The following is a 27921-nucleotide window of genomic DNA, read 5'->3' on the forward strand; positions in this document are numbered from 1 at the left end:
TGTGTGTGTCAGCTCCAAACAGCCTCTCTGAAACATCAAGAGGCATTGTTGCCTTCTCCATTGTGTACCTGTTTCAAGGTTATATAGCATATTAATCTGGTCTGGGTGTAAGTGCAACCCCTGCCAAGCAAGCAGCTTGATGAATGCCTGTCCTTTAGCTGGACTATATCTAGGCACTGGATACCCAGCACTTACTGCAGATAACAGCTCTGCGCTATGAACCCTGTAAAAGTAGGCTGATGTCCTACTTCAGTACTCTTCTTCAATGTGAGAAGGGTATTTTCCTCTCTTAACTGGAATTTTCTTTTTTCTTCAATTTCTTGCATTTTTGAAGATATTATGTATCACAATGGCAACCCTCTAGCTTTTATTGCATAGGGTGGAAGGGCAAGAGATGATGACTTATGCCCTTACATTTACCAAGTCTATTTTCAAATGAAAACAAAATGAAACCGTTCTTTAGATAATGCATGCAGAGTGATGACAACCATGCCAGTTGGGTTTTACTTCATGCTTTCAGGAAAGCCTTGCACTGGAACAGATGATGGAAGTTATTTTTGCAGGAAGACAGTCTTGAAGCCATAAGAAGAGGGAGAGCTAGAGAGCTCTTGTATTAGAAAAGAATTGAGAAAGGGGTAAAGGGGCTAGAAGTCTAGTAGCAAGTTCCATTACTTCTTCTGATCCTGTTTCTCATCATAGCTAGTGCAAGAGAAATGGCAAGAAACATAGAATAGTAATCTGCAGGAAAATGGCTTTTTACAGTATTTTCAGAGGGCTTATAAAACATACCACCTATTTGGTGGTGTTACAAGGAAGCTGTTTCCCACACTCTGGTTTGCAGCGTAATGCTTCACACAAATTATGGTGGGAGCTTCTAGAAATGTTACCTTATTACTTGGGCTTCCAGTCACTTCCAGAAATCCCAGGAGGCATCTTGTATATAAACACATACAGATGTAAGTAACTATTTCTATTAAATGCCTCAAATGGTCAGAGAGTTCCTGTAGATGTCTGGAAAGCTGTCTTTAAAGTTGACTCCTTGCTGAGAGGTGGGAGTCTCACCAACTAGGAGTGAAAATCCAGATCTGCCCCTGAAGGAATGCTCCTAGCTACCAGGTAGGATGGGTCAGATGGAATCCTCCTGTTAAAGTCCTGCCTCTGTACAGCCAAACATACAAAATTCTAGGGGTAGAGTGGGCTTTCAACTAAAAGGACACACAGATTTACCTAGTGAGGAAGCCTGTGTCGTGGAGGTGAGGGATACGGGCACCAGCCTGTAGTGTTGGTACCTGAAAATACCAGGTACCTGTCTGCAGGTTTAAGGGGGGGCTTTGACTCCAGGAAAGCATCCCTAAATAAACTGGTCATCTACACTGCCCAGAGAGCAAGAATTTGGGTCTGAGGGCAGGATCACAGGTGAGAAGCACAAGGGAGCTGGCTGTGGTCTCCTCCCTGGCCACCCTTGTCCTGTGAGGGCAAGGTCCTGGTTCTTGGATGCTCCTGAGATTCATGTCAGTTGATGATGTGTAGTCACTGATGTGCTTTAACAACATAACTGCATGAGAATGAAAGCAGAATGGAAACTGAGTATTTATCTGAGGGGAGATTAAGCAGTGCAGTTTATGCTGTAAAATTCATAATTTCAAAGAAAGTATCAGTTTTACCATCTGCCTTCAGTGCAACCTGTGTGTTAGCACTTTTTTACAGCAGGAGTTTTGCAGATTCTCATGTCAAATGGAAATACATCCAAGGACTTAATTCTAACCCATGCTGGGGAAGAATAGGCCAGTTGCTTTTCATTCCTTCTAGGTGTTCTGCTAAGTGATCTCTGCAATGGGTAATTCAAGTTCCTAATGTCTATCATTTATTCATGTTTACCAGCAGGGCACTTGAATGAGAGAAAGATTAAGTTAATGTGATTGAACTAATGGATAATACCGCATTTATTGTCAATGGATGAGCGAGAAAGATAGCAAATATGGTTTAAAAAATGATGCTTTATGCAGTCATTACAAAGTGAAATCATCGACCTTCCTAAGGTGCTTTATTTTAAGTGCAGTTAGAATTGCGAAAATTAACACAGTTTCTGGGGTTTTCTTATTTGGGAAATGTGCATATCGTTCCTTCACTTGGAAAGGCCTTGTCTTGTAGCTCTTGAGGCCCTACTTACCTACTCATAGTTTATGGAGAGCACCTGATTTCTTAATACGCTTTGGCAAGGGAGAGTTTGTGAAATGGCACATGAGATGTGCAGAAAGTTATGTATTTATCAGATATGCCAATTTAGGCTGCTTGTAGGTGCCTAGCAATATGATATTTAGGCACTAAAGTTGTTGGACCAGTGCAGCTAAGTGGATTTATTCCAGATGAGGATCTGGCTTGTTAAATCACTTTGTCTTTTTTCCTCTTTATGCAAGATCAATGAATGATTCACCCCTTAGTTAAGTATGGAGGTGGCACATGCTATTCTTGTATGGATTTTTATTTTATGTTCTCTGATTTGCTTTTCAGCACTGTGGTAGCCAAGTCAGCACTCTTGATTTATAACCCTTCCAGAGACTTGCAAAAGATGCTGGAGAAAAGATTACTGCAGGGCCTCAGGGATTTGAGGGCTGATTGCCTGCAGCTCTGACAGTGATTTACAACCAAATTGCAGCCCATTCCTGTCTTAGTGCTTATGGAGGCAGACACTAGTTTGATGCATAAGGTGTGAACAAAACAAGCTCTTCTGAGAGACGTTACAACAGCTGCCAAATAAGGTCAGAAGGGCCTTGTAGGGCTGAAATGTCTGCAGTGCTTAATAGTGGTTTGGGATTTCTCCCCACTTTCCTCACCTCCAGGAATTTAATTTGAGTTGATGTCTGGATTGCTGGGATAGTAATGTTACATAAGAACATAGCTTGGTTTAAAATGAAGAAGCCTTACTAATGTGTGGAAGTTTCATTATGTTTTACCTGTAATTTTCCTAGTTGTGGAAATGCTTGAAGCCCAATTCACCATTGAATGCTCGGATTTCAAAGCAGTGGTGTGAAATTGGTTTCCAAGGTGATGATCCTAAAACAGACTTTAGAGGGATGGGTCTCCTGGGCTTATATAACTTGGTGTAAGTATGTTCCTCTGTCAATGTGTGTCTGAAGTCATGAAAATCAGCATTACTTGCGGGTTTTTAGCAAGTCTGTGGGGATAACATATAAAAGTGTTAGGGACTTGATATAAAAAACTGAAAGAATTTATTTGCTAGCCCAGTTTTTGGAGGGTTTCTCTTCTTGAAGGAGTCTCCTTTGGTTTGGCATTCCTAATTCAACTCAGTAGCACCACTTGCTAAACCCTTTTTTAATCTTAGTTTCTCTGTGACACAGTAATTTAGCACTCTATTCCCACAAGAAAGAAACTGTAAAGTATATTTTCACCAAATATCTAGATCTCATTAAACAAAATGCCCTGCAAGTGAACAGGCGGGAGGGTTATGTTACTGCTCAGCTTTCTTGTTTGGGAATTTCTTGCTGAATTCTTGGCCAAAACACTTGAAATGTGATCTTCATGGCAGAATTATGTGGTTAGACTGCTGCTTCTGTTTCTGTCTATACTCGAAATTAAGCAGTGAGTTTCCATCACTTTTCCCTTCTGCCTCATGCACACCAGGTGTTGGTACCATGTGTGGCTGGTAATTTGGGAATCAATCAATGACTGTTAGTTCCTCCAGCCCTTTTATCTGCTGCAAGTTGTTACATAACTTTGAAACATTTAGGAAAATAACCTCCCCCTACGAGGGGAAAAAGAAATATTTTCTGCTTTTACTGATTGAAGGACATAAATCATCCACTGTCGGTACATCACTGTTTAGGGAGGCTCAGTGGAGGAGCTGGACTCTTGACTCTGGCTTTGAACTTCCAACTGAGATGAATCAGTACTATGTATTTCAATTCTCAGTCTCCTGTGATGACTCTTATCTTGCTTAATGAATCTGCGACATCCAGAAGCCTGAACTGCTTTCCCTTGAGCTCAACAGCCAGCATGCTCTAGTAATAAGCAACTGATTTTCTTTTTTTAGTAGGATGGATAGAAAGGAGACTCTGGTAATGCACTTTCACTAAGCGCTCATGGAGTTGCACTTTAATTTGGGGGTCTAAGTAGTAGCTTAATGAATTTAACACATTAAACGCTACTCATACTGCACAACACATGTAGTATCCTACCATGGATAGCTCAGTATAAGTTAAGATGCTTTTTTCATTGTATTTCTTAAACAATTCACCCTAAACATATATATCTGCAGGTATTTTGCTGAATGGGACACTGAGATAGCTCAGCAAGTTCTCTCTGATTCTCTTCATCCTAAATACAGGTAATGTCTGAAACCAGTAAAAACAGTATCTTGAAAGAGCACTGTCCTGGCTGGAGCTTGGGGCAGGAGGGGGGAGGTGTTTTTTGTTGAACATATGCTTGGGTCTTGCCACATGCTATCTGTTTTCAAGTACTGGATTGATCATGATCATGATCCATCCATGATAACTGATCAAGTCCAAGAGGCAAACTTATATACTGCATCTTTAGAAATAGTTAAACTTAGTGTTAAATGTTTTCATTTATACTTCTAATTTCAAGTGATTTTGTATTTTTATTTACCTTTCTTTTAATTCTTTTATCTTTTCATAATGAAGGGAAGTCACTAAGAAGGAACTAAGGTATTTTTTTTTCTTTTCTCTTATTTTTATGAGACCCTACATGCAAATAAAGATCAAACCATACAGCAAATTTGGCATGTTATAAACTGAAAGTCTTTGTTGCCACATGGAGAGATCCATATTCTCTTCTCTAAAGTTAACTCAAACATAGTTGATGGTGCAACATCTGAGCTTATATATAGAAAATACTTATATATAAAGAATGAAATCAACCCTGCTTGATGTAGCTAAAGCATTGTGGTTTAGACTTATTTAGTACCAGGCTTAAGGAACAAATGTGGGGGACTTCTACATGTAGGAAAAAAAGTCTAAGCAGTGCCACTGTGGTGTCACAACAGCTGTGACTGACTTGGTAATCAAAAGTAGTCTAGGCCAAGGATTTGTTAGGACAGCTGAAGAGCTCCTTTATTTATAGTCACATACTCTGCCTACCCTGACAAAGGGTGGGTCTAATCTGGCCAGCCTGTTGTCCTGACTGTTAAGAAATCAGGTACTTTCAAGTGGCATAAATTTTGTGTTGAGAATGATTTGTGAATAGGAGACTTATTCTCTAATTACTGGGGGTGGAAATGCCTCTTAGCCAGCTGCATAGTAATCATTTGCCTTAAAAGGCATTTTTCTTCTGCTAGTAATATTAGATTGCCCTATAGAAGGTCCACATCTGAATCCTGTGAAGCTTTTAATCTCCTCAGTATTTTGAGTTCTCAATGCTGATTCTGTGACAAAAAGCATTTGGAACACACAAGTGTTCTTCATTTACATGTTTGATTACCAAGGACTGTCTTAGAGCACTGTGTGAGCATGTGCAATTTCTACCCCTTGAAAGGGAATTCAGTAGAAGATAGATACTGCTGGTGGTGCCTCTGGTGTTCTTCCTGGTGTGGTTGCTTAGCAGCCATGCTAGTTTCTGATGAGATCATGATCCATGTAATTTCTATGTCTGTTGAATTGTATTGTTTGTCCACATTCTACATGTGCCACCTTTATTATTCAATGCTTGCTTGGGTTTTTTTAACTGATATTATGGCACAGCCTACAAAGACAGTTAAGGTTTTAGAGAAATGAGTGAAGACTGATGTATTCTTGTATGCTAAGCCATTTAGGAGGTGAAGTTTTCTCTTCATTCATGCCATGTGATAACACTCAGGTCAGAATGGGTATGAACCTAGGTACTTAATAGCAAGAATTCTAAACTACTGTATTTACATGAATGTCAGGGTATTGTTTTTAGTGTAATATATACTAATTGTAGCTCAAGTATAGTCCAAGAACACACTGGTGTCTGTAATTTCGGATCTAAAGCCTGCAAAATCTGATCTGCCTTACCAAGGCAGAACTCCCCCAGGCATGTCTAAGGTTGGTTCCATGCCTGCTTTTAGCTGGTGATAAATGCAGGCAATGATTTCTGCTAAACTTGGTCCATGAGAGTAGATTAAAACCTGGTTAGTGGGATATCAGCTGACTGGTTGCATCACATAACTCTATAAATGAAAATGTGGTTGAACAGCAGAAATTTAGTCTAAAATCAATCTGTTTTCTAACCAATTTTACAGGAGGGACCTTCTGTGTCCTTGAAAAGCTCTGCATTATTGTGCCAAATAGTAAGAAATACTAATCCTTACTTTTGACTCTTGAGTGGCTTCTGATTTGGCTGGACACAAATACTTTCTGTCAGAGGAGCATTTTTCATGTTTGCTTCTTCAGGTGAATCATGCCTCCAGTGATGAGTGCCATGTATATCTTTGAAAACACGAAAGCCTGGAACAGTCTTTGAGTTAAAAGAAATGTAATTTTTTCAACTTCTGTATAATTCAGACTTAATCTAAATGGATTATCTTTATGGCCACTATAGAAATTAACTAGCTTTTACTGAGAGCATTGCCATAGATGCATACTTAGTAAAGATTAAACAAGTTTATCAGCAATGCTATAAAGCCAGTTACTCATTTCAAGTCTTTTCATACCAGTCCATTCAGTCAGAAGCAAAGTTAAATGTGATTACCTCAATGGAGGTAGAATACCATGTTCAGTCTATGTTATGATATCAAAGAAATTGAAAGAAAATATTTATCACTTAGTGATGCGTGGCAACTGCTGGATTTTAATGGTTTTTCTCCCCCCCCCCCCCACCTTAGCCAACTGAGCAAAGCTGAATGGGAGAAGAAAAAGTTTGATAAAGCAATTGGGTAAGTTTAAAAATCCTTTTAAAGTTGCCGCAAGGCCAACAGTTAATAATGCTGCTGTATATTTGAGGGGAAAAAGGTGTTTCCTGGTTACATTTTAAAGGAAATTTTGGTGTACATACTGACATGTATTGTCTTAAGCACACCTTGACCTTGATCAAAGATTACAGGAAAAGCAGTTTAAAGTAAGAATTAGGAAAAATAACCAAAAAGGAGAAGCTTTCTCTGTATGCTATGAATAGTGCAGTGATGAAAACCTGTTTAATTCTTCTTAACGTGTAATGTGATCAAGTCTCAATTCTTACTGTCAGAGCCAGGTTCTGATCTGCTTTCAGGAAAGCATAATAGGGAGGAAATATTAGTTAGATTTCTTTCTTCTTAAGCAGTAGGTTTGGTACAGCTGCCTTATTCATGAGTATGGAACTGGTTGTTCCTTCTGAGTGTATCTGAAAATCCGTAATACATCATTTTAATGCCCATGTTTAATTTCTCTCTGAAAATTGCCGTTAGGCCCCATGTTGCAGTTAACTTCTGGACTTTTATTATTTTTTCTTTCTGAAATGTATCAGAGGTTAAAGAAAAGGAATGTATTTGGTTTGCTTGACAGAGATAACTGAAAATATACCCAGGACAGTCTGCGGAAGACAGCTGTGTTTAGAGGAGGGGAGGAATCATTTAATAACTAAACAAGTTTGCTTTTATCACTAAATGTCAGTGTGGGACATTGTATATTCTCTTGGGAAATAGTCACTGCCAGGAACGTCAAGTTCTTTAGGCAACAGGCTTACAAATCAAGAAATAATGTCTAGTTTCCGAGTTGTGTTTTGCTTAAATGTACTTTCATCGTTGATATCTTTTAGCATGACAGGAGTTTGCTTCATGAGTTTGATTTTGTTATTTCTGTTTCCAGCATGATCTGATTTAGGCTTTTGCCTGTTTTCTGGCCTGTGTTCCTAGTTCTCTCTTAGGAAAACATTGGAGGTGACTCAGCTGGATCTCTTTTACAGGCTCTCTAGCCATGTCTTTGTAGGACTGATTGTTGAAACCTGACGTTCCTAACCGTGGGTAATGAATTCCAGTGGGGCAGATGGGTTAAAATAGCAAATGATGGGTGACTGCAGACATAGACACTGTGTGGAGTGCTTGCCCTGTGTCAGAGGAGAGCTCAGGGACGCCTGGGCTTGTTCTTATTCCATAGGAATGAATTGGTGCTGCTCCACTGAAAATACTGGCACAGTGAAGAAACTCCTGTTTTTCACTGTGACCATATGTTTCACAAGGGAAACACTGCCATTAGAGTGTACAAAGCAGACAAGATAAATATGTGGTGTTTCCCAACCCCCTCACACTGAAAGCTCACAAAGGAGAAAATTAATACACCTCAGCAGCACATAAAATCTGCAGTTTCAGTCATCAGTGTTTCTTACAGAGTAATGAAATAAGACAAACATTCAATAAATGTTGCTGCTTTTTTATCTTACAGCTATTCTTTCGCTATCGTGGGCATTAACATAACAGACCTCGCATACAACCTGCTTGTGAGTGGAGCTCTGAAGACCCACTTCTACAATGTTGCTCCAGAAGCACCAACACTAACTCACTTTCAGCAGACGTTCTGTAAGTGTCTGGGGAGGGGTGTGGGAAATACATAAACTGTACTCCTGGTAACACTTTTGTACTACCCATACTATCAAAATCTCCTGACACAGCACAGGGACTGTCATGCTGGTCTTGTTCTCCTGTCTTTAGGATGACTGAATTAAGTTCTGGGTTGTGATTGATGCCATTACCAAACTAAGGAGTAAAAAAAAAACCCAAAATAATCCCACCAAATAACTCAAAAAACCCCTACCAAGTACCTGAACGAGTGATCTTCCTGTCATCTTAGAGTGCTTTTAAACAGCAAGAAACTAAGGGTACTTTAAAGAGCTTCTGGAGTTCACTTCGCCATAAGTACAGTTGTCTTAAAATATGTGTATCTACTTCAAGTGTCACCCTTCCCCCTTCAGTAGAGTTGTTCCAGCCCTTTCCCCACATTAGAGCATTCCTCCTGCAGCACAGACCTGCTGTGCATCCTTGCACAGTGAGAGCAATGCTTCTAATATTTTTCAGTGTATAGGTAAGAATCTGATAAGAAGTCGAGATGCCACATTTATGGCAATTGCAAAAGTTCAGTTCTCTTTATTTGTTTTGGGTTTTTTTAAGTTTGGCTATTTAGATAACAGATGTTTTGCAGCTATAATAATTTCTTATTGCTCTAACTGGATAAATGGCAAATATTAGTGTCCTGGGCATGTGTTCCATTAAATATTATATAGGCTTTTCAGAACAAGGATGCTATTTAGTTGTTTGTTTGTGGGGATTTTTGGAGGGGTTTTACTGAACTTTTCTTTGAAAGTAACATCTCCTGAAAGTAACATTCCTTTTGCAAATTAATGATTGGCAAAAAATATGACTACACGAATATACCTTGAAATTGAAGTTATAAGTATATGTGTTGTAATTGTCACATAATAGAAATAAATGGGTACAAGCAATTAAACCTTTTTTTTTTTACAACAAAAGCCCTCACTTTCTGGAATACAGAAAACTTACTTTCACATTTCACTGTGTTGGGAAGTAAGATTACACATCTTCAGTGGTTCATCTGCTGTGGAAGCTGGGATTGAGATTGGATTCAGTTCACTGAAGTCCTAGTGCTGAATATAATGTTTTTCCTGTTAGTGAAACTCTGAGTCCAAGGATGGCACAGAACTGAGAGGGTAAAGGCCTTAATCAGAGCCTATATATTAAATCTACTATGGAATCAAGTTTCTTCCTGTAACAGGAATGTCTTACCAAAGTGGTTCTGTATATCATCTTATCACTCATCTTTCCAGGATTATAGGCATAAATGTTAAACAACATTTCCAGCAAGGTCATGCACACACAAGGTAAAATTATGCATGAGGAGGAAGTGTTAATACAGAAAGACATGATGGTGACAGTTATATTACCTGTATGTTCTCTATTTTAGTGAAGGGTAGGCAATGTACCTGTGAGGAAATGTCTGTGAGGCAGAACTTACATATAAACAAAAGGCTCGTGGAGCAGCATCAGCAGCATCTTTCCCTGCTTTTATACTTATTAGTTTAATATTTTAGTTCCTGTATCTGTGTGTCAAGACAACTAATGACTTCTTGTGTTTGTTGTGAGAAGTTCTGCCAATGTATGATACTCATCACATTTGGGGTTTGTCCAAAACTAGTTTAGTCTTGGCCCGCATACTGTTGTGATGTGTCCAACCTCAGTGACCAGGATTTGCTCTTCATAGTTTTGTGTGTAATCTTTACATACTCTGCTTTTTTATTATTCTGTAGGCTACTTAATGCATGAATTCCACAAATTCTGGATTGAAGAGGATCCGCTGGATATAATGGAGTTCAATCGTGTCAGAGAGAAATTTCACAAGCAAATCTTGAAACAGCTCCAGAACCCAGAAATGGCGCTGTGCCCTCACTTTGCTGCATCAGAAAGTTTAATCAATATGTAGTTACTCATTCAATTTCATTTGGAAACACTGTCTCACTCTTGTGTTAGATCATGGCTTAGACCATCACTAGCATACTGAATGACCATGGCAATTGTATGCATGTTTTTGGTGCAATATTCATCTTTTTTTTTTTTTTGGTCACACATACTAGATCCCCTTCTGCTTCTCTCACTGGGGATTTCTCATTTTAAATGGGTGCTCATATTGCCACATTCTGCAGTGTTACATTCTGAATTGATGTCTGGATATCAGAGGTTTTCTATTTTTTTAGACTTTCCTCATAATTCAGCATTGACAATTGAATTGTATTTCTCTAGCTGTGTTTTTGTATATGTGGAATAAGTAGCTGGATCTTGTATTGTGAAAGCTTTTTAACTTCTTGGTATGTTTTAAGGTAACTACTGGCATTTCAAGCAAAATATTTGTTTGGACCTCATCTAGAAGATTGTGTGTGTAACTTAATTGATGCAGGCAAACACATTAAAGTCCAGTTTTCTCTGTGCAGCCATTATATGCTTAATGCAGAATTAATGAGGCTTATGAGACACAAGTTTCAGTGAGAAGAGTTTATGCAGAATTGTAATCAGACTCCACAGCTGCATGAATACCAAATGATCTGGTAATGCTAATGCATCCACAATGAACTGCAAACACACTCACAACCACTGGATACTGGCAGGGGCCAAAACTTCTAGCATCAGGCTGTTGTCACCAACACCACCATGGTGAAACATGGTCTAAATTCCTGCACATTCCTTTGAACATACAGGGGTTAGTACTTTGTGTTGCATGTTAGAAGGCAACATGATCTGGTCACCTTATGCTTGGTGAATTTGGGGGAGCAAAAATCTGTTTTGTTTTTGGTGTGGATTTTTTTTGTTTGTTTTTTTTTTTTTGGGTGGGGGGGAGTTTGGACTACTGAGAATGTTGCTTTGGTTGTCCATTCAGTTCCTAAGAACTGGGAGAAATAATTGATTAGAAGGTTTAGAGCAAAACCACTTGAGTTTCCCAGACTACTTATGAAAAGAATTAAAAATGGCAAACTGCCTTTTTTTCTAAAAAATGAGTAAAAGTGTCTGACATGAAGATTGTGTAGTATATTGAAAAGCATCTACCATGGCATTTCATACCCATGGTATTTTTTACCTTCTAAGCAATCAATTTTAGTATTATATGTTTGTGTAAATCACTTGCATATGGAGATTGGGTAGTGCCCAACTACTTGTGAATTATATTAATAAATTATATGTCATTCTAAACTGAAGCATTGTGGGTTTTGTTTTTGAGATACACACTAATACAGGTGAAAGCTGGCTTACTTTAACGGATGAGATAAAAGGGGTTATAACAGCTTTGTGGTATTTCCCTTGTCCGAAGAGTGATCTGAACATCCTCAGATCATGTTCTTTATACCATTTCTAGTTGTGGCTTGGGCCATCACTTTATAAGTGAAAAGTAAATCAATGGGGAATAGGTAAAGTTCTTGGGAAGCTCCTTGCATTCAAGCCCTCTCATTTGTTCGCTAAAATGTAAGCTGGGCATTAGGGCTTCTCTCCAGGGCTGGAAACTTGCACTAGTTTTGGAGTTAATGAGCAAAACTCTTGGGGTGTTGTGATAATTAGTCTTTTCTGACTAATTCAGAAATATGGAAGTTTTAGCTATTGCCTATTTTGCATGAAATACAAGAAATAAAATCTGCTTGTTGAACTTCACCACTGATTTTGAAAACTGGTTATTGATAACCAGCAGAATCAAGGATGACTTTGCATCACTCTTGAAAATTCTAAGATCAGTTTCTAGCAACAGCTTTTCATTGTTTCAAATATTTGACTCTCTTTGCCTGCCCCACTCTGACTTCAATATCTTCTGCAATTTGTTAGGCTATGCTGGTTTATTTTTAGTTCTCTAAACTGGAGCTCATGGAGTTGACGGGGAGGGAGGCATTAAGGTCCCTGCTACCTCCTTACTGCTCTGATCCTCTCAATTGTTACACCATGTCTCAAGGTGTCAACTTGAAATAAAATCAGAAAATGTCACCTGTCTCTGTCAGATCGTGTCACTGTAGCGTCACTGCTTTGGCTGATTGTTTTTCCTGTCTTGCAGGGAGATGGTTTTGATGAAGCTAAGTGCAAAATTCCCTCTCCTGTGGAGCCTCTGCATGCCGGTGCCTACAGATCTTATCCTCCTGCCCACTCGTGCTTCAGCTGTGTTGCCTGTGACATCCTTGCTCTCAAAGCCCCCGTCAAACCTGAGGCAGAGTGTCCCTGGTGCCTGTCAAACTGGCTGTGCTCTACTGAGGGAGAATGTCTGCCTAACACTGCTTCCCCTCCTCCTCAATAATCGCCCCTTACCACAGTGCAAACCTGAACTTTCATTAAAAAAAGATAACCTCCAAGCTGACCTGTGAGGAGCTGGATGCTGGTTTCCTTAGGGAGGGGAAAATGAAAGAAACAGAAAGAAGAAAAAAAAGTTAAAAATGTGTTTCAAGAAAGTAGAATCAAGATTTATACTCACTGCAGGGTGCAGGTATTAGTTTATCTAAGAGTAGAGGAGACTTAGGCTGGATCTTCTGAAAAGCTTTCCACAAACTGATGTTTGCTGCACTTCACCTGATATCTCCTCTCCTGGAGGCTCCTGTGAAGCCACCCAGGTGCTCACTGCTGGGAAAGCATCATCCCTGGCCCTGCATGGCCACCAGTGCTGCCTGCCCAGCCTGTGGGGCTCTTCAGACCCTTTGTTTTTTCACAGGTACTTTTCTTAGTCAAATAATTTATGCTGGCAGTGGCATCCAACCCAGGTGTTTTTAAAAAGCCCAGCCAAGTTGTTAGTCTAAGATGCTCTTTGGTTTATAAAATACAAGATAGCTTACTGATGCTATACAGAGTATGTCTTGCTTTGGGCAGGCAGATAAAAATATAGTTGATAAAAACATGATATTGGCAGGTTGCATGTGATTCGAACTGTGGAAATGTTTACCTTTGTATGCTTAAAGCCAGAAAAAAGGACCGCATAGTGTTGTGGTTCTTTATTTCTATATGCAAAATTATACGAGGGTGGCCTGTATTTCTCTACATTATAGATTCTCTGTGTCACTTCCCATAGCACAGCACTATTTATGCCAGCTAATGTGAATTTAAATTGTTGCTAGGGCTCCTTCAGCAATGTAGGTGGGCACTGATTTGTCTTCAGTAACCTCACTGCTGCACCAGCATCTGCGAAGCTGGGGTGGTGAGCACCAGCAGTATCTGTGAGCAGGGTTTTGATTACAGCCAGGAGGAGAGCGAGTGCTGCTCCGGCTTTCTGTCACTTCTTAGCTTGTAGCTTTTTTTTTCCTTTGGGGAAGGGAGAATTATTTTTTCTGAGGTTCTTACTGGCTCTTTAGGCAGGTATTTTTTTAAATGCTGGTGGCATTTCTAGGTACTATTTTTAGAGGCAATCAAAGTCCATCTTATTTATGCAGTTTGTCTTGGAGAATCGTAACTCCTGCTGTTTCTTGCAGCAGCACTTAAGCTGGACTGGAAAATTTCCTGTCGTGTAGAAGGTAAAGAGGATTAATCCATTGTCCTTGCTAATGGAAGACCAATCTTTAACAGCAGCTGCATCTGTACTGTGCGCCCCATGGGGCACAGCTGGGTGCCAGTGGCTTAGTGGTGCTGGCTGGAGCACTTTGCTGCAAGCAGATTTTCAGCATGTGGCTAGTTGAAGTAAGTGGTGTTAGTTGGAGCAGGATGTATGTGAACAGAGCACTGATGCTCAGGTTAATGTACCCAGATCTGCTGCTACTGACCTAGAGAATCACTGGTTTCATCATGCACATACTGGTTTCCTTTTGCAGTTGGAATCATCATTTCCTTTATCCTGCCCTTCATGGGCTGTGGTTAGCTTTTAACTTTTCATTTGCTGACTTGTCCATTTTTGTCATAATGTGCCCTAAGATTTTTTACCCTTCCACAGGGGGAGCCAGCACTGCAGGGTTGCCCACTAGTGGGGTCTTGTAGATTGGAGTCATTCCTGCCTGAGCTCTACAGGAAACCTCAATCCATGGCTATGCCACACAGATGTATCTGACTGAAGTAGGAATCAGTTACAGCCTGAAACAGTAAACCTGGGCAGTTCTATAAATGCTAAATTCAGGCATTCCATGGGTTCTGTTGGGAAGTAGGAGAACTCTGTATGTACTTTCCTCTGTCCCCAGTTGGCTCTTGACAAGCTTGACACCTTCAACATGACCATTCTGGCATTGTAGGAAGACTTCTTTGTGAATGGCTCTCATAACCTCTGATTTTTTGAGAACTGTTCTCCTTTGAATCTTGCTAACCACCCATCTTTAACTCTCATTCCTCACTTTGAATTCGTCCAATGTGAGCTGGAATTGTGTACTGATGAATCCTCCAGGCTGCACTCAAAAGCAGTATGGCTCTTTCTGTACCCTTGCATCTGCAGCATGGTGCAGCTAAAAATCACATGAATTATTAAAATAGATATTTTGGAGAAAACAATCCTGAAACAGATCAGAAAATGAATTATTCATTGTTTTCCTTAGTCTGCGGCAGTGCAGGTTTTCTGTAAGGCTTGCCAAAAATTAGCCAGGAGCCTTCCTACAAGATCACATAGGAATATAGCAGGACTGGCTTTGTGCTTTCCCCTCTGAGCAGCACACATAAAAATCAGGTCATTACTTATTCTAGTAAAGGAAACTGTTCTCTCTATAAACCTATAATTAGAAAAAGAGATTTCTCTCTAAAACCTCCAAGCAAGTATTGGGTACAGCAGCTTAGATCAAAATGAACTATGGTGAAGGGCAGAAGGTTTGTTACTTGTGTTGCTGTGTTCCATGACCTGGGTTTCACTGTACTGTGGCTGTAAAAACATGTATTTGAAGGTAGTGTATTCTCCAAAGAGCTTACAGTCTGCAACGAGGGAGGGGAGCAAGACTTGGCTCTGGATCTTCTCACGTGCTGCTTTAAGCTGTTGTGACTAAGCCATCATCTCCTCCTCACTCCTCCATCTGCCTCTTCACTTTCTCCCAGTTTTCCAATCACATTGGTTGGTTGATTTGGATTTAAGCCAACAGACATACACTTTCCTCATTCTCATGTCTCTGCACTCACTGCACCTTCAGCTTCTCTCCCTTTCACCCTTTGTCACACACATTTGGCAGAGCCATGTTGCAGAGGATGTGGATGTCACCTCTCCATAGCTCTGTGGTCCAAAAAGGAGCAAAGAAACAATGGTGGGAGCAGGGATCTGAGCAGGCACCAGCTGACCTGATGAGCCTTCTCCTCTGATCCTGCCCTGGCCCAGCCTGCGGAGGGCCATGGTGGCACCAGGTTTAGGAGGGTTGCTGTAAACTTGGCCATCACAAGGCTGCTGCCTTCAACTGCTTTGCACCTTTCACGAGGGCAGTGGAAAGGGACATGAGCATGTGGCTGCATGGGGAATAAAAAGCTTCTCTAGCTCTTCTCAGCTGCTAATTTAGTGCATAGGGTTCTTCTGCCCCTAAAGTACTCTCAAACTCCTACCAGGCTCTCTCCAGAGAGAACCATCTGATTCTATCTTGCAGAATAGAATTTATTTTACTTTTTGTCCATGCCTGAGACAGGCCCCAGTTAGTCCAAGTCTGCTGTGAAGCTGTGCAAATGTACACTGGCTCCAAATCTGTCCAGAAGAGATGAATACAGCAACAGCAAACAGGGGACCCTGAGCCCCAGAAAGGAGTTATAACCACAGCATGGTGTTCTCCTTCATTTGCTGCATAAAAAGACAGGTCTGAGAGAGATGTGAACATCAGCTATCTACTGAGTGCGTCAGAAAGTCATCCTTGATGAATGGTATGAGTGCCCTTGTATTAAAAGCTAGACTAAGCATTCGTATCCTCAGAGACTATTTGAAAAGCCAGACAGTGACTTTCTTATCATATAGAAATATCAGTGGTTTTGGAGCACTAAACTCATATCTAATTCCAACAGAGATCCAAAAGTTATAGAGAGATTGTGAAGTGCATTTGGGAACCTGCAGCACTTCAAGTCATTTTGGAGCTGTCTGAACTGCAAGGCAGAGAGAGAGATGCTGGCACTTCAACATTTCATTCTATATTCTTACTTTGCACCTGTAAGTGCAAATTTAACATCACTGTCTAGCAACAGTATTTTTTGTGATCCTGCTGAATTTATTATGGATGCCTACAGTCACTGCCTATGAATCTCATACATAATGGTAATTAACTTCTATGCCACAGTTCTATTCCATTATTTTTCAGGCACAGCGATGATAGCTCCTAGACATCTGAATGATAGGACTCTCTTCCTCCCAGAGAGAGAATTGCCTTTGGTCTCCTTACCTAATCCTTTAACTGGCATTCTTACTTGTTGCAACCAAAGTCTCAGTCAATCTTCAAAACTTTTCTTCTTGCAAGACACCCATAATCTAGTCTTTATCATCGATGTCTGACTATGCAATGAATTTGAGGTCATAAGAGAGAAAACCCAAAATACAACTTCAAAGCCGTGAGCAGAGATATCTTTAAGAGCACCCTCACATTAACTGCCTTTTGGTTGACGCTCTGAATTATAACCAAGGAACATCTGGGGGTAAAAGCAAGAGGTTTCTCGCGCAAAACAAACCCCTGAGGGTTTGGACGATCACTTTCCCCACTGTCAGGCCGGAGGTGTCGGTGCAGCACCCTGGACAGCGCCAGCCGGCAGGTCCTGCCCGGCGCCCGGCGCTCCTCGTCCACCGGGCAAAGCACCGCTGTGTGCCAGCTCCTGCTCATTCCTGCAGCTGCCCCTGAGCTGACTGCTGGAGCAATAGTACTATGGATGCTTCTTAACTATCTCCAAGAAAACTGTTAACCAAATTAGTTAATTAGACTTGAGTTTCTGGTGGAATTCAGATCTTGGCAATCACTTTTGAGGCTCTGCCCCTCCAGGGGTTTGGAACTCTATTTAGGAGATTTTAACTCAGTTTGCCTGTCAGAGTTCAGGAAGCATCTGGACAATACTCTTAGTCGTACGTTTTGAGTCGTACTCAATGATCTTTATGGGTCCCCTTGCAACTTCAGATATTCTTTGCCTGGGTAGGACTCACCTGTTGTGAATGCCCTTACCTTGGAGAAAGACTGTCAAAGATCCTGAACTCCAGGTCTGAGAGATTCCAAAGAGGCTGCAGCAGCCTGGAGGGTATAAAATTCCTGTAGCACCCGTCCTCCCTGAGGCAAGAATTTTTCGCACTGGAAGCACTGCTTTAAGTCACCTAAACATTTTCAGAATTCCTCCAAGAGGAGTGCAGATTGACCTATTCACACACTCATTGTTAGGTCCTGTAAGCTAATTGCAGCATTTTTCTTCATTTTAAAATATCTTCATTGAGCCAGGCTGGGGAGGCTGAGGCCTCTCAAAAAAGGGTAGCCTTTGGTATTTGCTTTCATGGAAGCTCCCTAGGAGATAGTATCCCTCTCAAAGCTGTTATAAACTATTCTTGATGGATGTCTGAACCTGTTCTTAAACACTGCCGACAACATCTCTCAGTATTGGTAGCCCCTCACCTTTCAACAGTGTAGCATAGTACTCAACTTCATGCACTAGTCGTTAGACTAAGAAAAATGCTCTGAAATCTCCTTTGCTAACATTCAAGCCTATTACTTGTGTGCAAGGAAAATAGTTCATTGCTTTCTTCTTTGTTACCATGTTGCATATATTTGAAGGTTGTTGACAGTCACCATTTCTCTTACTTGGCCCATTCCCATTCCCAGGGACGTGTCTGATGTCTGCTGCTGGAGCTGCCACTGGTCACCCCTGGTCTGAGCTGGGGTGGCGGAACAGGCCCTGCCTGACGCTATGGGGAGCCCCTAGCTCCTGCACTGCCCTGATAATAGGTAAAACAAGGAGTAATAACTCCTCAAAATATCTTCTGAGTTGGCAGTCCTTAGTTAAGCTTCCTATGGAGCCAGGAAGCTATCTTCATATTTAACAGATCTTAATGTTCTGGGTTTTTTTCCTTCCACAGATTTATCTGAACATTTTTAAACCTGTCTGTCCTGTTTTCTTTCAGGACATCTTGTACTTCTGAGTTTCACAGTCCATTGCTGAGGTGAGGAGCTCGAGAGAGGACGCCTATGAACACCGGAGCGGGGGGGAGATCAGCGCCCAGGAGCCTCAACTCAGAGCGGCGAGAGTCACCGAGGGAGCCTCAAGTCCTCGACAGAACCTGCCCAGGAGCCGGCAGCTCCGCTGAGGCGAGCAGGGACTCACAGGGGGCGGAGCCAGGAGGAGCTGAACCAGCCCTGACTGGGTAAAAACCTGCCCCAGGGAGCGCGAGCGACCGCGGCGAACAGAGCGGGTCGGGGCAGTTTGCGCGGGCAGGCGAGCGGGATGGTGAGCACTCGCCGTATGACCAGGGCCCGGTGTGGGAGCTCTGCTCTGGCTGTCCCGGCGGTGGCCACCGTAGGCACTCAGACAGAGCCGATGAGAGGGGAGGCTGCAGTGCAGACTTCGGGGTGTAGAGAGTGCCTGCACTGGTCTGGTGAGGGAAAGGTACACAATGGGCAGGGCTGCACTCGGTGCTCCCTGGTGGAGGCTCTCCTGCAGCACGGGCTGAGCTGCAGGAAGCTATTAATAGGCTACAAGATGTCAGGGTAGCTGAGAGGAAGCAGGAATGCTTGCTCCCTGCCCAAACTGTGCAGAGTCCTCAAGCTTCCCCTGTAGCTCATGGAGGAAAGAAGGAGGTTGTTAACCCTCGAAGCTGGGAATTGGTGACAAAAAAAAAAAAAAAAAAAAAAGGAGAAAAAGGACAATTAAAAGCAAGGGACTTCCTCCTGAATCTGTTGTCCCCACGCAGAACCGCTTTGCTGTCCTGCAGGGGGCTCATGAGGAAACGCACTTGTGCCAGAAACAGCCGGCTGATGCACTAGTAAAGATTTCTGCTGGTGCTGCCAGGAAAAAGCAGCGGGTCGTAGTGATAGGGGATTCTACTTTGAAAGGGACAGAAGCACTCGTCTGTCAGTCTGACCCGGTCTCAAGGGAGGTGTGTTGCCTACCAGGGGCACGGATCAGGGATGTGGCAGAGAGGCTGCCTGGTCTAGTAAGTCCCATGGACTTTACACGCTTCTGGTGATACATGTGGGTGCTAGGGATATAGATAGTAGTAGCCTGGGGAGCATAAAGAAGGACTACAGAGCCCTGGGAGAGGTGGTTAAGGGCTCTGGAGCTCAGATAGTCTTTTTGTCTATTCTCCAGGATACAGGGGAGGACCTAAAAAAAGCTAGGAGGATTAGCCAGGTTAATAAATGGTTAAAAGGTAGTGTCACAGTCAGGGGTTGGGTGTCTTGAACATGGGACCCGAGTTTGTAGGCCAGGTCTAACAGGGGCTGGTGGAGCTGGTCCGGTAAGGGGAAGAACAGTTTTGGTAGGAGGCTTGCCAAGCTAGGCTTTAAACTAGATGTGCTGGGGGAGAGGGGCATCATTCCATCCCAACACACCCAGTCAGTTGCCAGCACCTATAATAAATGCTTGGAGCAATGCAGAGATATTCCGGCTGCTCCAGCCAATGAGCCGGCTTCATTTGGAGCTCGGCTCAGATGCCTCTATACAAATGCCCGTAGCATGGGGAACAAACAAGAGGAATTAGAGATGTGTGCACGTCTACGGGGGTATGATATTATAGGCATCACAGAAACATGGTGGGATGGCTCCTATGACTGGAGTGTTGGAATGGAAGGTTACAGACTCTTTAGAAAAGACAGGCCTGGCAGGCGCGGAGGGGGAGTTGCCCTTTATGTTAGGGATAGGCTGGAGAGTATGGAACTCTGTCTGGGGACTGGTGAGCAGTTAACAGAGAGCTTGTGGGTCAGGATTAAAGGGAAAACAGCGATGGGACACATTACTGTGGGGATATGTTATAGACCACCTGATCAAGAGGAATCTGCGGATGAAGCACTCTATAGGCAGATAGGAAAAGCCTCACGCTCACAGGCCCTCGTTCTCATGGGTGACTTCAACCACCCTGACATCTGTTGGAATGACGGTACGGCCCGGCACAAGCAATCCAGGAGGTTCCTCAATTGTGTGGAAGACAACTTCCTTCTGCAAGTAATAGAGGAACCGACAAGGAGAGGTGCCATGCTTGACCTCGTGCTCACCAACAGGGAAGGGCTCGTTGGAAATGTGGCACTCCAGGGCAGCCTTGGATGCAGCGACCACAAGATGGTTGAATATGAGATCCTTATAACAGTGAGAAGAGCGTGCAGCGAGCTCACTGCCCTAGACTTCAAAAGAGCAGACTTTGGCCTCTTCAGAAACCTGCTTAGTAAGGTTCCATGGGATATAGCCCTAGAGGGCAGGGGGGCTCAAGACTCTTGGTTGGTCTTCAAGGATCACCTGCTACAAGCTCAGGAGTGTTGCATCCCAACCAGAAGGAAGTGCAGCAGGAGGGCCAGGAGACCTCCTTGGATGGATAAGGAGCTCCTGAGGAAAATTCAAATGAAAAAAAGGTGTTTTATAGAAAGTGGCAGCAAGAACAGGCAGCCTGGGAAGAGTACAAGGATGTTGTCCGGGAAGCTAGGGACCAGGTTAGGAAAGCTAAGGCCCAGTTAGAATTAAACTTGGCTAGGGATATTAAGGATAACAGGAAGGGATTCTACAGGTACATAGCAAATAAAAAACAGATTAGGGAGAACGTAGGCCCCCTCAGGAAGCTCTCAGGTGAACTAGCTACACAGGATTTGGAGAAGGCTGAGGTTCTGAATGACTTCTTTGCCTCGGTCTTCTCTAGCAAAGGCTCTGACCGCACCACCCAAGTCTTGGAAGGCAGACGCAGGGACTGTGAGAATGAAGACCTTGGGCCCACTGTAGGAGAGGAATTGGTTCGAGACCATCTTGAAAACCTGAACGTGCACAAGTCCATGGGTCCTGATGAAATCCATCCGCGGGTCCTGAAGGAGCTGGCGAATGAAGTTGCTAAGCCGCTGGCCATCATGTTTGAAAAATCATGGCAGTCAGGTGATGTTCCCAATGACTGGAAAAAGGGAAATATAACCCCCATTTTCAAGAAGGGGAAAATGGATGACCCGGGGAATTACAGACCAGTCAGTCTCACCTCTGTGCCTGGCAAAATCTTGGAGCAGATTCTCCTGGAAGGCATGCTAAGGCACATGAAAAACAACAAGGTGCTTGGTGACAGCCAGCATGGCTTCACTAAGGGGAAATCCTGCCTAACCAATTTGGTGGCCTTTTATGATGGGGCTACAGAACTGATGGACAGCGGTAAAGCAGTTGATGTCATCTACCTGGATTTGTGTAAAGCATTCAACACTGTCCCACACGACATCCTTGTCTCTAAATTGGAGAGACATCAATTTGATGAATGGACCACTCCGTGGATAAAGAACTGGGTGGATGGCTGCATGCAAAGAGTTGTGGTCAATGGCTCAATGTCCGGCTGGAGACCAGTAACGAGTGGTGTCCCTCAGGGATTGGTGTTGGGACCGGTCTTGTTCAACATCTTTGTCGCTGACATGGACAGTGGGATTGAGTGCGCCCTCAGCAAGTTTGCCGATGACACCAAGCTGTGTGGTTCGGTTGATACGCTGGAGGGAAGGAATGCCATCCAGAGGGACCTTGACACACTTGTGAGGTGGGCTGATTAACAATCAGATGTTCCAGTCCACCCAAATTTGTTTGTAATTAGTAACATTTGGATTTAACATATATTCACAGGTATGGATTTAATGTGTGGGACTTAGTGTTTCAAATCCTATGTTCATAAGTATTAGTTAATAGAGCTTAATACAGGATGTAAGATTTCTTATAGTGAAATTCTTCTGTTCAAAAGTGGGTTTAAGTGAAAGATCTAAAGCTACTTGTGGCATACCTTTTCCATGTGATGCTGAAACAGACTTTTGTAGGGATTAGATCAGAACCAGGGGAACACAAAAGGGCTGATTACTGCCTGATGCAACCAGGCCCAAGTCCACTGGGGAAATGGCTTGCAGCATGCAGCAGCAGATCACAGAATTACAGAGTAGTTGCAAGGACCTTAAAGATCTTCTAGTTCCAATCCCCTCCCATGAGCAGGGACACCTTCCAGGAGACCAGATCAAAAGCCCCATCCAACCTGGCATTGAACACTGCCAAGAGTGGATCATCCACAGCTTCTCTGGGCAACCTCTGCCAGTGTCTCACCACTTTCACAGGTCCTTCCTAACCTGGTTGCGAAAAAATCATGCTCCTGCTTTCAGATATGCCAACAGATGTCTATGGACAAGAAACTGAACATGAAAATGGTTGAATACTGCAGGGAAAAGAGGTACATGAAACATCCATTCTAGATTATTTATTGCTCAGTTTTCCATAATTTTGGCTAGGAATTGGGTCACTCACACTAGAGCTTTTGGAGAATGCATCTAGGCCAGGCTGTCACAGTAATGTGCAAGACCAAAGTTATGCGAAGTGCATGTAGAAAGGTGTATCTCTACAAGTGATTAAGTCCTTCCTAAGAAACTGTTAGATACCCGAGTCACTGTGAATACCCTGACCCTATCAATTTGATCTTCAGGTCACCACAGTCATTCCAAGCTTTCATATACATGGGCAGGAACAGCAGTGCAGAGCAGACACGAACAGGGCACGACTCTGTTGCTGTAGACGGCATCCTGCCCTGGCCATGTAGTCAAGAGGAAAGGCCACTGCCTGCCTCCTAAAAGAAACGTAAGAGATGAAGCAAGAAGAAAACAGCCATTCAGAAGAGAAACAGCTCTGGCTGCTCTTCTGGGTACACAAAGAGGCATATATGCAAAGCCAATGGATCAAGGCACATCCATGCACCATATAAATGCCCTTCCGGATCCTGCTATGCAAGCTGTAGTATAAGGAATCATAGACTTACATTTAGCTAACAACTGCTGCCAAAACCAAATTATTACTCATCTCCATCATCCACCTACTGCAGCGAAGAACTAGCAAGTACAAGTGCAGTACAGCATACACACCAGCACAAACTGACCATCTCTGTTCATTTTGCATGAATTTATGCTTCTTTACACTTCCTCACAGATCAGCTCAGTGTGAGCAGAGATTAGCATTAGATGATAAGCATAATGGAGCTTGCTCGAAAATGCTGTCATCTCTCTTTAGAAGCTGACAGCTGAACTGTTAAGCTAAGAGGTCAGAGTTGGTTGGCTGGAGCACCAGCTGTATACAGCCCTGGGAAACGCGCCAGACTCTTTTCCAGCTCAGACCAGAGACACTAATCTGTGGGTAAACCCCATGCACAGGGGGCAAACCAGCTCAGCTGTGTAGGTGAAGAATGATTTAGGAGCCCCGGCAATGGCAACCCCGTCAGCAGATGTCAGTCTTCTTGATCCCTTGTAGCTCACTGCACCAGCAAAATATAGATGAGTATTGTGCAAAGTTCTTCTTGAATTGCAAGGGCATCTATTGCCTTTGGGACACTTCCAAACACGGTTGTAAAAATAGAACCACACTGGACTTGCTGTGTAGCGAGGAAATTATTTGTGCTCCGCATTTTCTTGGTTTGATGCAGGGAAAACTTCAATGCAAACACAGGAATGCTGTCTTGATAAGGGTGAAAACCACACTTTTTGCCTTTCCTTCTGTTTCTGTCATCTACTGAGCACACACAAACAACACACGCACACACAGTTTACACAGTGTGCAATTTTTTCCCCATGAAACTGAATCTTGAGTGAAACTTTGCAAAATGAAAACTGTCAGCAGGAAATAGTTTGCAATCAACCCACTTAGAAATTCAGCACATGCAGTTCCTCAGTCTCAACCACACTTCCCCATTCTCATCTTTCTCTCACTGCACAGCAGTTTCCTACCTTGTGACTTGGAGGTAACACATCATAGGAATGCTTGGTTACATCACGCAAGATAGAGAACCTGCCAGACCTGGCGCCTCAGCAAGAAAGGAGAAAGGGGGCACACGCCATACAGTCTACAACAGCCAGACATCATTCAGAAGCAAAATGGACACCGTTGGTCTTCAAGCATAGTGTTTGTCTTTGATACATTTTAGTTTTCCTTGATAAAACCCCTTTTCTTGGAAAAAAACAAATATCTATATACTGGTTTCAACTGCAACCACTGATGCTTGATACAAGCATTTTGATAACCCCCACTGAATAATTTTCTAATGTTCAGTCAAAGCTTCAAATCTTGGTGCCTAAAATTTGGTTTCGAGGTTGGTATGCACACACACAAACTAGTGGTCTGTTTTTTCCAAAAGCACATTGAACATCCTGTTTGTGTTGAGTGAAGTGCTGAGTGCTTGGCAATTCCAAATTACCTGGCCTGGAGCCAATCTTTTGAAATCAGAACATCTAAAATTAGGTGGCTACAGTCTGATCCATGGCCCAGGAAAACAAACAGAAAGGATACCACTGAACTTCTGGTTCTGGGTGAGGCTAATTCATCTATCTATACTTAGAGTGAAAAATGCCTTGTTGGGGTCAGGTGAAAGTCATGAGCAACTACTGTTTTACTTGTTGGCAGTTCCTGTGAACTCTACACAGAGTGCCTTTAGCAAAGTATGCGGGATGGGAGAAGCAGCAGGGTAAGCATTATGTCACCTTGGCAATCTTCTCCATGATCAGATACTGTGCTGCATTCATGTCTTGTGCACCACACATGCTGCAGCAGGGGTGACTGCAAAACCCCATGCTGATGATACAGGGCAATGGATCACTTACTAGCAATCTTTAAGCAACACACTCACTTAGCAAGTGGTGCTACTACAACATTTGCTGTCTTTCCTCTAAGCTCAGGCATGAGTGCCAGCTGTCACAGCCAGCATCTCTCCACCTAACCATATCGAGACTGGCCTCAGGTACCTCAGCACAGCCCTGCATCGTTGTCTGCTTCTTGCAGGTCCCTGGAGGGGAAGGAGACCTGTATCAGCAGCATGGCACACATCTAACTGCCTTCCTGCAGAAAGCTGCATTTTGAGAAGATGCTGATTCTCTGAATCCATTAAAATAACAGCCGAGGAATGCCCAGGAGGAGTTACACTGCGGATTTCACAAACACAGGGGCTGTGGGCTCTTCAGGCTGGCTCAAGATTTTTTAGCAGGCGACAACACTATCACAGCAACCCTGCCACACTCACGCCTTGTTCTACCGAAGCTGAGAGTGGCTGTGCCATGGCACTTGGCATGCTGCAACAGACCCCGAGGGACTGCTACCCTGCGCAGGGCGCGCAGCAGGGCTGGGGCGCCAGCTGACCTGGGCTTGTCCCTCCAGGCACTACTCCAAGCATAGCCTGGCCAAAAATAGGGTCCTGGGAATCCCTGCCTGAAATCCAGCTTCAGCAAATGCAATTATTGACAATGCCTCCCTGGGACAGAGGGTCTATTTGAAGCCCGTGTCCACAGGCATCAACGGCATAAGTCACTCTGGACAGAAAAGTGACCTGAACAGCTCATTCTTGTGAGTACCCAGGTGTTCAGTTGCAGGATTTCCACTCCACAGCAATTTTTAAATGATACAAATAAAAATGCAGGTGGGAGGAACAAGCAAACCACCAGACTCGCACATCACCCTATACCATGTTTATCAGCAGGTCTCGCAGTGAACAGCAGTCAGGATGGGAGAAGGATGAGGAATGCTATAAAAAATGGGTTTACATGTTCTTTATTGAAATGAAATGAGCAAATGAAAGTAGAGGTTTCACATTCCCTTCTGCTAAGCGAACTTGTGCCTCTCATACTGGTTAATATAGATGGTTACATTTCGTACTGCAGTTTTATACCCTTGAGTACCTAACACCAACACCAAACAAGCTGGCATGGTGGGCAGGGGGCTACAGCATTCACAGTAACTACTGGAGGAGACAGCCAAGTCAAACAGCTTCTAAGGATCTTGCATTTTACATTTTACAGTGGATCGCCGCAGAATAAAATACTTACACCATCACAGACCCATCACAAACATTAGCACAGGCAACAGATACAAGAGAGTAAAAAAGGTTCACAACATACTTGACTGACTGAAAGCTAATCACAGCGGTGTGTTGTAGGTGCTACTTATCTCCGCAGACACACACTTAAATCACCTCCCACAGTTTCTGATTGTCTTTTATTCCTGGTAAGACTTCACGAGGAGCCACATGAGCAATACAGTAATCAGGACAATCATGAAGTTGAGGAAAATTTCTTGTGTGGATCGCTCCATTTGGGGGGAACACTCAGGAGAGAGAAGAGGTCAGCAGGCAGAGCAAAGGGAAAACTTCAGTGGATTGCCCAGGAGCGTCCTGGAGCTCAACCTTCTGGTCACAGGCTCTTTTAAGGGAAAAAGAAAAATATGTGAAGAACAGACGCATGGAGGTGGCAGGTTCAGCAGAGCTATTTATGTTGCTGTAAATAAATGTTGTTTCAGCAGCAAGGAGTTAGGAGGCACAGGGGACAGTAAAAGGAAAAGCTACACCTGGCAGCTTATCACCTTCTTTGATACCCAGCATTCCTCAGTGTCACCCCAAATACACCATGCAGGGGTGGAAATTAGTGCTGCTTTGTGCAAGCATGTTCAAATGAATTATGCCCAAGCCACGTTTATTACTTTCAATAGATCCATGTTGTACCTGCAGCACTGTTTAGAGCTCTTTAAATTCCTATATATCTTTGCATGCTTATATGAAAAAAAAACCTGGGTGCAAACTATTATGAAGACTGATGAATCTGAATAATTTATGTTACCCCTGGCAGTACCAGGAGAAGCCCAGGTTAAGTATTTCCATTTCTGAAGAACTTCATAAAGTTTGTAAGTAAGTTAATCCTACAAATTAAACAGAACTCTCTCAAGAACCTTCTGACTTTCCTGCAGTTTCAAGCTGCTATAGGTCTCTTACTTCTGAAATCCCATTCAAGTTGTGTTCAAAAACCTTTCTAGTGGTTATTGGTTTTATTTACTTTACCACAGCAAGTTTTGAATTTTGTATGGTTTTGGAGTTCATGCAGAGAAATGAGAACACCTTATCATGAATGTCATGCACTAATCCCACCTGTATCACATGCAAATATAATAGAAACCTCCAAAAAACTGAACTCTAGACAAAGAATTTCAGCCACAAAACCAAAATTTCAGCAGAGAAGCCAGATTAGGCTGTGACACCTATAGTGCAAACAAGAGAATCCCTGGGACTGTACCAGCATGAAGGCAGACACTTTGAATACAAAATGCCTTAGTCTGCAGATTAAACATTAAAAGCCCAGTGCATGCAGTTAACAGATTCCTACATTCCCAAGTTGTTTTGCCAGCCTTGTATGTCCCTGGACAAGAGAAAATCTGACCTAATAAGTAAGCCAAACTTTCTTTACCTTGAGGAGGTAAATGGAGTCCAGTGGTTCTGCCTCTGGACTTTGGGTGACTGCAGGTATTACTCCCCTCCAGGCTTCTGCCTATCTCCCACTCTGTCTGGATGCCGAGTCCCTGAGTGGGAACTGAAGTAGGCTGAGGGAGGAGACCAACAAGTGCATTGGCAACCCAGGTGCTGACATCACCCCCAAAAC

At 42.9% G+C, this 27921-nt stretch overlaps 2 protein-coding genes across 4 annotated transcripts in view; one reads left to right on the forward strand and one right to left on the reverse strand.

The window, feature by feature from the left end:
* The window catches only part of ELMOD1 (ELMO domain containing 1), a 42918-nt gene extending 31254 nt beyond the window's left edge, over nucleotides 1-11664 (forward strand). For 2 of the 3 annotated variants that reach the window (XM_061374464.1, XM_061374463.1), the window contains 6 exons: nucleotides 2970-3103; nucleotides 4277-4345; nucleotides 4662-4685; nucleotides 6821-6871; nucleotides 8352-8485; nucleotides 10228-11664. In XM_061374464.1, coding sequence (XP_061230448.1) covers nucleotides 2970-3103; nucleotides 4277-4345; nucleotides 4662-4685; nucleotides 6821-6871; nucleotides 8352-8485; nucleotides 10228-10400 — 585 coding nt within the window. In that variant the 3' untranslated portion in view covers nucleotides 10401-11664. The remainder of the gene's footprint in view (nucleotides 1-2969; nucleotides 3104-4276; nucleotides 4346-4661; nucleotides 4686-6820; nucleotides 6872-8351; nucleotides 8486-10227) is intronic. The other variant, XM_061374465.1, reaches the window with a different exon arrangement.
* Nucleotides 11665-26031: 14367 nt separating this feature from the next.
* Nucleotides 26032-27903, reverse strand: SLN (sarcolipin). The gene is made up of 2 exons (XM_061374466.1): nucleotides 27729-27903; nucleotides 26032-26694 (listed from the first exon to the last, which is right to left on the reverse strand). The coding sequence occupies exon 2, from the start codon at nucleotides 26585-26587 to the stop codon at nucleotides 26492-26494; it is 96 nt and encodes a 31-aa protein (XP_061230450.1). The 5' UTR covers nucleotides 26588-26694; nucleotides 27729-27903; the 3' UTR covers nucleotides 26032-26491.
* Between the last annotated feature and the right edge of the window lie 18 nt (nucleotides 27904-27921).

Source organism: Neopsephotus bourkii, unplaced genomic scaffold (assembly GCF_033783945.1).
Source record: "Neopsephotus bourkii isolate Nb327-2 ecotype Australia unplaced genomic scaffold, CSIRO-AGI_Nbou_v1 NB_1638, whole genome shotgun sequence".
In the NCBI taxonomy this organism is placed as follows: domain Eukaryota; kingdom Metazoa; phylum Chordata; class Aves; order Psittaciformes; family Psittacidae; genus Neopsephotus; species Neopsephotus bourkii.